At 42.0% G+C, this 13,542-nt stretch overlaps 1 protein-coding gene across 6 annotated transcripts in view; it reads left to right on the top strand.

Annotated features, from left to right (window-relative positions):
- LOC109381996 (uncharacterized) overlaps positions 1–13,542 on the top strand; it is a 213,148-nt gene that overhangs the window by 146,782 nt on the left and 52,824 nt on the right. For 5 of the 6 annotated variants that reach the window (XR_002123858.1, XR_002123857.1, XM_019641153.1 and 2 more), the window contains one exon: positions 11,784–11,906. The exons of the other annotated variant lie outside the window; for it this stretch is intronic. Coding sequence is in view for 3 of the 5 variants with exons in the window: in XM_019641153.1 (XP_019496698.1) it covers positions 11,784–11,891 (108 nt within the window). In the remaining 2 variants the exon portion in view is untranslated. The remainder of the gene's footprint in view (positions 1–11,783; positions 11,907–13,542) is intronic. 6 annotated transcript variants of the gene reach the window in all.

Genomic DNA, 13,542 nt, shown 5'->3' with positions numbered 1-13,542 from the left:
CAGAAGGAACATTTATCATTTGGGACACCTTCCCTCCCAAATATGATCATCGTGCCTCTTCTGAGAAATAAAGCATTCGGGGTGCTTAGTTTGTATGATCCAGACATTTTCAATTCCTAACCTTTCACACTCCCATGATATGATCTTACAGCAAAGGACTTTTGAGCAGAAACTTCAGTCCTCTAAGCTTTTCTGTCTATCCTGCTTAATTATCTACATGCAAAGACAGCTGGATGCTCTGGGCTTTCTTTATCAAAAAAGGTGGGGTGAAAATGTGTTTTTCTTTTCAGCAGAACCAAGGTGGGGAAAGGCCCCGGCAGTTTAATCCTCCAGATACGTGGTCCGTTGAACGAGTCCAGTAAATTTCAACAGGGCTAGACATCAAAACCGCCCTTCATGGACCAGGGAGAGTTAAGTGAGAGAGACATAAAAAGATATGACATAAATGATCAGAGCAATAAAACTCACTGCTCAATTAGTCACTCGGAGAGGCAGGAGGTGAAGGGAATTGGTGGTTGAGGAAAAGTGTGTATTTGCTCTGCAGGGATCCTATTTATTTCTGTGTCACCCTAACCTGGCTGGCTCAGCTGCAGAATTCAGACTAGTTGTTAATTTTAAAGGAGGTGCACCTACCGCACCCCCACCCCTTCTGTTACTTTAAAACTATATCCCGTTAAACCAAGGATATCCATCATCCAATGCAAATCACGCCTCTGTTTTCATGGCAATAGGACAAAACAGCAGGGCTCCTACGCCAACTATTGCTGGTAATTTGGTTTTTTTGTTTGTTTGTTGTTGTTGTTTGTTTTTCATTTTCCCAATCCACAATTAGGATACACTGAAAGCAAAAATCCTTTAAGGTCCATTTGACAACTGCTAGAAGCCTATATGAATATATGTTTTTATAGGCTTAACAGCCTATAGGCAAACTCTAATATTATGCGCTTCTGACAGCCACTCCTGGCCTGACCCTGGAGGGTGTTCTAGGAAATCTAGAACTAGGGCAAAATTAGCTGTGCCCCAGAAAATCTGGCCTGTCATTGAGAAGGAACAGTTTATATTTGAAGGAACTGGTGTATGCTAATAACCACTTTTGAGTTTTTCCAAGCTGGTCTAAATTAGCTCTAGTACTGCCAAGGTCTAGCTACCTAATGAGAACAATTATTTCTGGATTTCAATTAAATTGAATTGAAGAAGTATTTTATTTGTTTTTATTTGCAATTTTTTCATTATAAAAGTAATATAGCCACATTATAGAGAATGTGAAAAATGTATTGGAAAAAAAGACTTCCATAATCCCCTGCCCTAACGAGACCACTGCATCAATCTTCATGGAACTGAATAACATTCAAGGAGCACCTACAATGGAAGATGCAGTGTGGTGGGACAAGTAACCACAGCAACAAAAGCATACAGTATGAGGCTTCCGGACTAGGTAGCAGGGCCCTACATGTGCATATAATGCTCAACTAATAGAATGGGACAGTACGTGGTACAGTCCCAAGACTGGTATAGGACTTTAGAGGGAAGAAATGAGTAAGGGTTGGCAGTCAGGGAGCACTTCACAAAGGTCATGGGAAATGAGCAGTAGTGTCTTCAGTGATGGACAGATACGGTGGGGGAGAGGCTGAAGGATCCACATGGGGTGGAAGGAGTATGGGATGACGGAGCCTGGAGAGAACTAGGAAATGAACCTAGCCTGTTTGTAAAAAATCAAGGATTTGGCTGAAGGATTTAAATGGGGGAAAAGTCAGATACACTACTTGGTAGAAAGCATGAATGCCCTTGTAGCATAGGCTTAAAAGTCCTTGTGAGAAGACATTATCTTGTTGACCAGCACAGAGTCTGTCACATAGTAGGCACTTAATAGACTGTTGTTATTGTTCTATTGTTCATTGATGTACATCTAGTCACCCACGCAGTGCCTGGAATGAAGGAAATGCTTAATCAATATTTTTTAACTGAGTAAATCAATCACAGGGCGGGCTCAGATTATAGAAGGTCTTGCAAGTCTTGAAGATTTGCAAGAATCTTCAAACTCAAGGATAATGAGAGACATACTATTGTGCTTTTGGGATTCGCGTTGGGGGAGGGACAGAATGGGGTAGCAAAGCGCATACAAGATTGGAGAAGGAGCTTGGAGGGAAGGAGAACTGTTAGGAAATTATGATAATTGAGGAGAGGATGTAGGAAAGGCTAGAGGAAAGGAATGGCAGGCGAAAAGCAAAGGAATGGAGAGAGATGAAGGAGGAAGAAGCCTGAAGAATGAGTGGATATCGAGGGGAATGGTCTGGAAGGAGGCAAAGTCCAAGCTCTCTTAAAAGCCTTGAACTCAGAATCCAAGAGTATCAAAGGGGGAAAGTGGACCATCAAAAATGATTTCTCTTGGCAGGGAAATGAAGTATTCCGTTTTGAATTTATTTGGTTTAGAGTGACACTGGGACATTGATACCAAATTGCTGGGCCATGAGCCTATAACTAGGTTGGTTTTAGTGGCACTGTCTAGATCAATGGTCTTCAAACATTTTTCGTCACACAGCCTTGTCAACAAGAAACCTTTTTGCCACTATTTATTATTATTACTAAATTATGTACATATATTGCTAGGCTACATGTTACATACATTACACACTATACATAAAAATTGAAATTAAAAATAAAGGATAAAGATGAAAAAGATGGTATTGTAAAATATTTTGCTAACATGACATCATTTTAAATAAACTTGAAATATTTTGGTTAGCCTCTTAACAGACCTTTTTCGAATACGATTTTTTTTTTTTAACCTTGAATGCGGATGATGGAAAACTTGCATCTGGAGTCCAAGGGTCAGCTCCATTGTTTTCTTATTGTTCACTTGTGCTTTGTGCTTGTATCAGTAGGAGAAAGAATGGGATTTTGAAAGGAGAGCCAGTTCTTCCCTTGGGAACGGAAGAAAGGCTGAGGGTTCCGTAGGATGATCTGATCTTCTTGGCAAGCGGAAAGCGAGAGGTTAACCACTGAGCTTGATGGGTGGGGTGGATGTGGGGCTACAGGAGAGACTGTGGGATCTAAAATAACTGCCACCCTCCCAGTGTTAACTAGAGAATCAGTGAGGGATCATGAAAGGGATTGCTTATCTAGAGCCGAGTTAAAGTTGGATTTCTCCTCAAGAAAGCAATAAAGAGCTGGAAAATGTCCAGAGGAGGAGAACTAAAAGGATCAAGGAAATGTGATTTTGGTAGGAGGAGAAGCTAAAATGATTGGAACTCTTTCACCTGGAAGCACAAAGACTGAGCAAGATGTAATCAAAGGGTTTATATGATGAAGGGGACAGAGGGAGAGGAGGAGACAGCCTGGCTCTCTGAAACTTGCACAACTGGACAAAGGAGCACATCCCTGAACCCTGAAAAAGGTAGTTTTAAGATAAAGAACCAACATGCTACTTTCTCTCACAGGTTCATTATTGGCAGGAGGTATAGCATAAGTGTAAATATAAATATAGCAGGAAACTGATATCTGAGACTGAGTTTTCAAAAGTTTGTACAGACATCAAATATAAATAAACAAGGGTTTTGCATGGTTGAAGGCAGAGTGGAAAAAGAATGTGGTTTCGAGACAGAGAGACCTAATTGTAAACTCTCTTATTAGCTGTGTTCTTTTTTTTTTTTTTGAAGATTTTATTGGGGAATTGGGGGAGGGGAACAGCGTTGGACAATCAGGGAAGGGGAACAGACAAGTTGCTGTCATTTTTGTTCTTCAGTCTAGTTGTGGAGGACGTCGCTTCACTGGCCCGTGTTGGTATTGTGATCATTGTGCTCTTCCCGGCTGAGGCAGATCGGTTGCCTGGCATTGGATGGCCACCATTCACACTGGCTACCGGCCACTCTCAGTAGCTTATGGCAGCCCCCTGCAGCCCCACTGCGGCCTACACGGTCGCCGGCGACTCAAGGCAGCCCAGCTCCAGGTCGAGCTGTTGTTCAGCATCTTAGCTGTAGAGGGTGCAGCGTCACTGACTAGCTGTGTTCTATTGCTCATTCAACAACTGTTTATTGAACACCTACTATGTGCCAGGCCTGAGCTATATAACAGGTTCTAGTAGCAAATGAGACATATGTGGTCCCTGCCCTCAAACAGTTTTCAGTCTACTGGGGAAGACAGATACCAAATAAATGATTGCAAAAACAATATTTAAATTGTAATTTTGGTAAGTGCCTCCATGGACAGGCCCAAGGTGCTATGAGAGTGTCCAGGGGGACCAGCCTAATCTGGGGTGGGGAAGGATGGTTTCCTTGAAGGAGTGATATTTGAAATTTACATGATCAACAAGAATTGGCCAGTGAAGAAGAGGAGAGGAGGGTTCTGGGCAGAAGTCAAGGCCCTGAAGCCAACAAGTTCCTCACCCGCCTGCACCTTAGTTTCCCATCTGTAGTGAATGCTGGTGGTGACCCACACCAGGCCACTATGTGCATTCCCTGCCTGCTGTGAGGGTTGGCTGCCAAAAGCTCAGAGCTTCCCCTTTGGAGAATTTGTTGTCTGCCAGCAGAGCCACATAACCTGGAAATGCCTGGAAGGTTATGGTACCCCCATCCTACCCCCACTCTTTGCAGTAGAAAGGGGTGTGTGTGGCCCACAGCCAATGACTGGCTGATAAAGGTTACAGAAGGCCAGCCCCTTTCCTGACACTATCTGCCATACTTCAGAGCATGTGGGATCTGGCTGAGCCGGGGCTTCAACTGATCCCATGTCTTTGCTTCACGGCCTCTCCTGCCTCATGCTGTGGCTCTGCCTTCCTCACGGGTTTCTCTCCTGAGTGCTCCCTCCATAATCGCTTACACAGGCATCTCCATCTCAGGCTCTGCTTCTGGGAACGCCACCCAGGATGTTTACCTCAAGTGAAATGATGGCTATAAAGGACTTGAACCATGTATTGATGATCGTGCAGTGGAGGGGCACTGGACTGGAAGTCCATGGAGCGGGCATGGGAAGCTCTGGGGAGCATTCTTCATAGCTCCCCTCCTGCAGAAAGCTGGTTAACTCGTTTTGTGCAAGGACATTAGGCATACTGTTTACAAAGTGCATTCACATCCATTGGCTCTGAAAACAACCCCTTAAGTAGGAAGGAGCTGGTATTTTCCCACGCCTCCCCGGCCAGATGAGGAAGGCTGGACTTGGAGAGGTGAAGTGACTTGCTCAAGCGTATCCGTTAGTGTGGCCGGAACTCAGAGATGCGACCCTGGTTACCAAGCCCTTTCACACAGCTGTCCACCCTGTGCTGGCTGGTGCCCCCATAAAAGACCAAGCACAGGTTGAAATGGAGGATTTGCCTGGCTTGCTGTGGTATTTTGATGCTCTTGCGGATCTGCTTTCATGATCATTGCTAATTTGACCTTGAGGGCAAATTTGTAGATCATGGGAATGCACAAACCACATTTCAGAATGTGCGTCTGTGGGATTTTTTTTTTTTTTCTAAACTTAATGATACGTGCTGGCTTCCTTTTATCTGTGAGATTCCACCCCCTCCCACCCCACCCCCACTTTCTTCAAGTGCAAAATGCAAAAAAATCTTTTAGGATTCAGCTAGTGCGTAAAAATCTAAGGGGGAAAATAAGTGAAATGGTTTGGGTATCATTTAAGTCAGGGAATTAAGAAGGTCTTAAAGAACCGTGGCTTCTCAGGCAAGTTTGCTGAAAGGGGCTGAATGATTCCAGAGTCCCACCTATCCTCCCGCTGTGAGCTCTGAGTAAGTGGGCAGAGTCACCTTGTCAGTAACCTGTCTGGCCCTGACATTCTACAGACAGAATAAAGGATGCTTTGGCATTTGTGTGGTAGCTTCTGGATTTTTCTTTTTTGGCCTCCAAGTGCATGGAAGCAGGACTTCCATTTTTCGAGAGTTAATTTCCTTCAGCAGCTTATTCTTCATCTGAAGTCACAATCCTCTTTGGGGAAGCAATTGGTTATTGTGTACAGGATTTTACAGTTACATAGTAAGGATTATGACTCTATTTGGTGAGTAAGAAGCAGTGTCAGGAGAACTCTTAAGCACCAAATGCCTAGTTTTGATGAAAATGTTCCTACTGATGATGAATAAGAGGAGGAATGGTAAAATCTCAGAAGTCGTTATAGGTAGGAGACTTGTTAATAACTACGTTAACCAAACGTAACCTATTGTTTTATCGATTGAGCATTGCAGTGTGTTTCTTCCCTGGGGGTTGGGGCACCCTGGTTATAATTGAGTTTAATGGTTTTATGAAACTTATTATTTCCTTTCTTTTTATCACACTACTCTTACCATAAACATAATCCCTGCCCTGCCTGCCTCAAAGGTGACAGAGTAGAGCAAATGACTAAAGGTGTTTTTCCAGAAAACACTGTGTATCTGCAAGGTTCTTATCATCATGTGAGGCCACTCTGCCCTCACAAAACAGCAAGTCCACAGGATGAGTCGTTTCCATGCTCCTGAGTGCCGCCAGTGTTTTGACACGGTTCCGCTCAAGCACTGTTTTTATTTCAACTTGTGCGCAAACCTGACCGAAAGAGCACTCATGAAATATTAACTTAGAAAATTTAACCCAGGATGCAAAGAGTGGGAAAATTGCAAATTTCATAATGTTGATCATTCAGTGTCTTTCACAACTGTTTAATTTTTAATGTAAGCTGTGTGTTTGAAACCAGAGCACGCTGGACTACAATTCAGGAAGTTAACTGTAACGTCGCATGACTGCTCAGAATCGTACATGTACTTACCCGAGCTGTGCTCATCTTTACTCAGGGGAGGGAGGTGTGCTCTCCCATTGGGCTGAGTCAATTCACTCTGCAAAGCAGTGTGTCCTAGTCCCAGAGAACCCCTTTTCCTTATGGCTCACCACAGCTTCCAGCCAAGAGACATTTTGATTATCCTCCTTGCTTTGGTGTGGAAATAACACTAAGAAAAAGAACTCCAACTCCACCCTGCAAGTGTGCGACTCCACCAGACCAGATAGGCTGCACAACCAATAATGGATGGACCCAGAAGTACGTATATGTCACTCCTACTTGGGCCCATTTGCAATGGAATGTAATCATATTTTTCATGAGGGAAACAGGTGCACTGTTGTGCCCTTAGTAAAAAAGGTTTATGTTTCTTCTGCATTAACGTGCATTTTAAGCCATTTCCAGCTATTATTAGTTCCCATGGGTCATTTTTTGAAGTCAGTAGTGAATGCCCATTTATCCGAAAGCCCATGGACACTGCTCGAATGGCCATGTTTTTCCTGCACAGTGACAAGTAGTGCTCTTAATGATGATTCTGAGCACCATGCAAAATCCTGTGCCTGCGGGGCCATCAAGGCCTAAATCACGTTCACCCAGGCTTATGGTAAACTGTTTGTGATTTTGTTATGATCCATTGCAAAATGGATAACCTTTGTTGATATATACTCCTGGTTAGATAAAACATTAACCAATAATCCTATTATCCCATTGTCAAGTAAGAAACAAAAATGACTTACATCTTTCAAATATATTGTGTTGTCGGAAAAGTCATGACACATTTTTGCAACAGATGGTGCTAGTTCATTTTTGGAAGTACTAGAGTCATTCGCATCCATGTTATTGGTATGTCATTTGACAGCTGACAGTTCTAGCTTCATTCTAAAAAAAAATCGAGCAATTTGGTTGAGTTTTGGAGATTTTACAACAAGCTGAAGATGGAATACCAAACTGTGCATTTCGCCTTATTTTACTGTTTTACTTCTGTAAAGGGAAGAATGTACGTCAAGTTTGTGAAAAGTTGTGTAAAGTTTATGGTGACAATGCTCTACAAGAACATCAGTGCCAACGATGGTTCTCGAAATTCCGTGCTGGTGATTTTGATCTCAATGACGCTCCTCGGTCAGGGAGGCCCACCAAGGTTGATGACGACAAAATAAAGGCATTGATCGAGTCAAACCCACGTTACACAACATGAGAGATTGCAGAAACATTGAACATCCATCATTCAAGCATTCACGACCACCTGAAGAAGCTGGGATATGTAAGCAAGCTCAATATTTGGGTTCCTCATGAACTCAAAGAAGTTCATTTGATGGCGTGTATAATCATCTGCGATATGCTCACTAAACGTGAGGAAAACGATCCTTTTTTGAAGCGACTGATAACTGGTGATGAGAAGTGAATTGTTTACAACAATGTGGTTTGCAAATGGTCTTGGTCCTGACGTGATGATTCGCTTCAAATGACATCAAAAGCAGACATTCATCAGAGGAAGGTTATGCTCTCATTGTGGTGGGATTTTAAAGGTGTTGTGTTTTTTGAGCTCCTACCAAGGAATCAAACAATCAATTCAAATGTGTACTGTCGGCAGTTGGACAGTTTGAATGAATCCATCATCCAGAAATGTCCAGAGCTTGTTAATTGTAAAGGAGTTGTGTTTCATCGTGACAACGCGAGACCACACACGTTTGATCACCTGTCAAAAATTACTGGAGCTTGGATGGGATGTGTTGCCACACCCACCATACTCGCCTGACCTTGTGCCATCAGACTTCCGCTTGTTTCACTCTCTTCAAAACTCCTTGCGTGGTATAACGTTTAAGTTAGATGAGGCTGTAAATCAGCACCTTGTTCAGTTTTTCGCTGATAAAGACAGGTCCTTCTATGAATGAGGAATTATGAAGCTCACTGAAAGATGGCAAAAGGCTATTGAACAAAACGGGCAACATATCATTGATTGATCTTTGTTCTTTATATAAATAAATGACCTTTGAAAATCATAGACAAGATACATCATGACTTTTCCGACAACCCAATAGAAGCTAGGAGAGCCGCTATTAAAACAAATCTCCAAAGGATTCAGAATTTTGGTTTTTAATGGATGTATTCATGATGAAGTTGCAGCCCCACTCACGTTCTTAAGGTGACACAAATGTGTGCAAACACATAGCCACTTCTGAGTGTACAAGTCATGGTCGCTGGAGGGCAATTTGCCACTTGCCATCGCGAGAGAGTCCAGAGATAGCTCAAGCCACAACTCTGATCAAAAAACCCCAAGAAGGCATATTATTATGAGGCTTTATCCCCACCCCAGAGGAGTAAACCAAGTCCCCCCTCTTTATAGAAACACTGTTGCTCCACTGGGCCATTCTGCAGGCTGCTTTCTATGGGGTCTTTACCAGGCTGCTCTGTGGACAGGCCGTAATGACAGCTGAGACTCTCGGGTCTAAGATGACTTGTGTCAGACCCACATCCTTGGGGGAACTGGCAATTCAGCAGGTATCATGGTTGTCCTAGGTAACAGAAAATATCTGTTGATTTTCAGTAACCATAGAATACTGGTTAAGTGCATGGACTTTAGTGTTAGCTAGACCAGATTTAAATTTCCTTTATTCCATTTATCAGCTGTCAAAGTACCACTGTCAAATTGGGTAACTGTTCTAAATGTCTGTTTCCTCATTAGCATAACGAAGATGATCATGCTACCAATAATATCTACTCACAGAGCTGTTGTGAATTAGAGACAATGTATGTTATGTCTGGGCACAGTTCCTGGCACATAGTAAGCCTTCAATCTCGAGTGACAATTATTTTTTACCTGGCAACCTTCCACAATCATATATATATGAATACACACACACACACACACACACACACACACACACACACACGCTTCCGTTATCCTTATTGATTTAACAACCTAAAAGCGTTTTCTCACTCATTATTTTAATAGCAATCATTATTGCAATTACTGTTTGTTCATGAGACCTCATATTATTGTAATTATTATTTTAATCCCGCTCTCACAAATGTCACCAATAACTACCAGCCATTAGTTGTCATTAATAATTACCAACACCATGACATCCCACCTCAATGTTCAGGGTAAATGAGACTTTGTTTATTAGTACTAAGGGCCAGCCATAAGTGAAGGATTTCTCTCCATTAAACAAACAAAAAATTCCCTCACAATGTTCAAGGTTGAATTTGTTTTCTGCTCTGAACTAAACACAATAACTGACTAAATTTAATGTTTGCTCTAAAACATCTGAAAAGACTGTATTCTGAAGAAAAGCAATTCAAGGCTATGATGCATGTGTGAAATCATCTGTACTGGGCAGAAATATGCTGCCCACTGTTTTGTGAGGCAATATTCTAGAAGAAATAACTGAGTTAACTGGTTAGTTTGTTTTAAACATGAAATATCAGCTCACTTTAGTAAACTCTCCATAGTGAACACATGACTAGATGGCTATGTAAGCTAATTCTCACTAACTTCCAGCTTTTCCCATATTATTTCATTTGCTGGGGTTTTGCAAAAATTAAATACAGTTTAGGGGATACAAGCCAGACTGTGGGGCTTCAACCTCCAAAAAATAAGCTGCAGTGAGATGTGGCTTCACATGAGCTGTGAAATGATGAGTCTTTCAGAGTGACAAATGAGATGAGGAATGCGCAACAAACATCCCATTTTGCAAAGATTCTAGGCTTTGGATGTCTTCCCTCCACATGCCTCTCTTTCCCTGCCAGGGTGAGGAGACTGCAAATCAGGAGGTCCTAAAGGAGACGCAGGGTGGCCCAGCTGCCCTCCTCTCACCTCTTCTTTGAGGTGGTGTGTTAGGTCAGCACGGCCATACCCACATGTACAGAGACAGTTGGATGCATCCTTGAAATGATTTTCTGTGCATGCAATTTATATCTTTTCCTTTAAGGGTAAGACTGTAGACTGCTCAAGGTCAAGGATGAACTTGTACTCATGTTGGTGTCTCCAGCACTTGGCACAGATCCTGATGGGCATATGGTGCCTTATAAAGATTCTTGAATCAAAAGGAGGATGGAGAGAGCACATTTAAAAGTGGGTGGGAGGGACATAAAACACACAGGACTGGAGGAGAGAAACCCAGTGATCTGGGATCTTTCTGCCCCACAAAATAGACTCGGGTCACCCACCTGGGGTCATCTTTACTTTTTCTTCCTTTGATTTCTGTATGGTAGAGAGGTTTTAGTTAAACCACATGAAATTCCATCTTTGTCGGTCCAAAAAGTACAATTATTGACAATTTCAGTTTCAACCTAATAGTAGGCAGAGAGGTGTTAAGGGCACTTATTTGAGATGCAGAAATGTGAGTTTGAATTCTGACCCCTGCTTAGAACCTGTGTGACATTAGACAACTTACTTAACGTTTCCAAGCTTTGATCTCTTTGTAGAACTAAGGATGGTAACACCTGTGTAGGTGTAAAGATTGAAATACATGTTGACAACTTAGCTGGTACTGTTCCCCAAGGTATGAGACAGTGAGACCCTGTACCTTTGTATCTGCCTCTATTGTCCTAAACTTAGGCACTGGCCACGTGTCCCCAGTCACTCCCTCACTTTGCAGTGTACTTTCTACATGATGCCATCATTATTATACTGTTTGCCATTTTAAAATAAGATTGAAATAGAAGCTTAAAAACAAGGCATTCAGTTGTGGGGTTTTTTCCTATTAAAATCAGAAATTTTAATGCTTGCAGAAAACATTTCTTTTGTATCTAATTATTCAAACTAATGGGTTTTATTGTAATGAGATTTTTAAAAACCATTATGATGTGCAAAGGGCTGAGGCTTAAAATATTTTCACTTACAGATATGTTCTGCTTTAATGAAAGCCAATATGTAAAAATCTAAACTTAGGTACATTGGAAGCTTTGTCTATGCTTATGTTGTTTACATTACAAAAGAGGTAATCTGCCTACAAAAGCATTTATTTCAGTGTTCCTTTTTCAATTGTGAGATCCCCATGGTGCATTTAGAACACAACTTGAATTATTACTGGGTTATTTACACACAGGTGTTTCTTGTAAAGCAGAGTTCACCTGGGGAGAGTGTTGGGCTGCAGTACAATGGCTTTGAATTTCGTAATCAGTCAGAAGAGGAACTGAGGGGAGATTTTGAGTGACATCCTTGGCAGAAGGTAAGAAAGGTTCAACATTAGACTTTCAGGGCTCCTATCTAATCTTGATGTGAAGGCATATGTCAAATGCACCATTATATCTCTTTAGCTTAAACTGAGTGGTGTTTAGCGATTAAAGCAATGGAGTTGTGAATCAGGAGCTGTGTTTTCTATTCTGACTCATCTAGCTTCTGAGCAGACGCTCCTGACATGTTCACTCTAAGGCCAGTTTCTTATTTACATAGCAAGTATTTCCATCCTAGGGGATGCGGTTAATGTTTCTAATTGCCTTGTGATCTCTTCAGACTGAAGATCTGGCCGTGTTGCCCTCCCCAGCTGGTGAACCAATAGCCGGAAAACCCTCTATACCTACTACCTGTCTTTATCTTAAAAAAATAAAATAAGTGGTTGTAAAAGCCAAATCATCAGTTATGGAATTAAGAAACCAAAATGGGAACCATTCCACCCTCAGGCCTGAAGGGTGGTCAGTGTTTGGAGAGGATTCCCTACGGGCGTTTGTAGAAAGGTGTGGCAGAGATGGAGCTGGAGAAATAAACACTCAACCGGAGCTTCCCCTCACACTTCCTCTCCTGCCACACCCCTCACAGGCTGAACCCAAAAACCAGAGAGGGCATAGGTCAGCTTCCAGGGCAGGGCAGGGTGGAGAAGGGTAGAAAGTGGACCTGGGAGGAGCATATAGAATATAGTCAGTACACCATCATTGGGAAATTAATTCATATTCATGATACCTCAAAGACATTGAAAAACAAATACAAATATTCACTTGGGGAAACTTATTGAGAGCAGCTCCATTTGCCTCTTCAGCATAGTTAATATTGGTGGTACATTTCATAAAAACACCCAGTCAGCAAGTATCTTTGGTTAGACTGTGAACTTCCTGAGAGCAGGAACAGTTCTTTATTCTTTATCCTTAACAGCACTGTTCCTGGCACCAAAAATATGGTTCAATAACCATTTTTTGAGTGATCTGCTTCTGAACATCCCCAGGAACCTCCAGCATCACCATGATTGAAAGTTCTACCTAAAGTATAACATTGGATGTTCGCACCATTCTAAGAGGGTTATATTAAGCATGAAGGAATATTTCTTGGATGACTGAGAATACAGCTATACTCAGGGCTGTCCTTCTGAACTGTAGGTGTGGGCAACACAGCTGATTTTCAAGACACTCCAAGTTTTTAAACACAAATAAGGAAACACATGGGAATTCCCAGATCAGACTGATGGTTTAGCCTGCCAAGTATTCTCTGCTAGGACTAAATGTTCTACATTTTTCCTTAAGTATAAAGTCTCTGATTAATGTAGGAATGGACTTGTTAGGTTCCAGTAAGTAGAGATTTTACTTCTTCATTAAGAAGATAAAAATTATTTTTCTTCTGCCACTGTCATATTTTGACTTCTCTTCTGGTGTTTTTCCAATTTCCCCAAATGTTTTAACTATCTTTATTAAATTAAGTCTCTGGAATTTCTTTTTCTTATTGCCATTCAAAAGATTGTTGGGCCGGCCGAGTGGCACGATGGTTAAGAGCTGGCTTGGGACCCCAGAGGGCCCTGGTTCGGATCCCACATATGAGGGCCAGTGACACTGCCCTCTACAGCTAAGATGCTGAACAACAGCTCAACCTGGAGTTGGGAT

Source organism: Hipposideros armiger, unplaced genomic scaffold (assembly GCF_001890085.2).
Source record: "Hipposideros armiger isolate ML-2016 unplaced genomic scaffold, ASM189008v1 scaffold_58, whole genome shotgun sequence".
NCBI classification, from domain to species: Eukaryota; Metazoa; Chordata; class Mammalia; order Chiroptera; family Hipposideridae; genus Hipposideros; species Hipposideros armiger.
The sequence above is the reverse complement of the archived record's forward strand: the minus strand, read 5'-3'. Positions and strand labels throughout refer to the sequence as shown.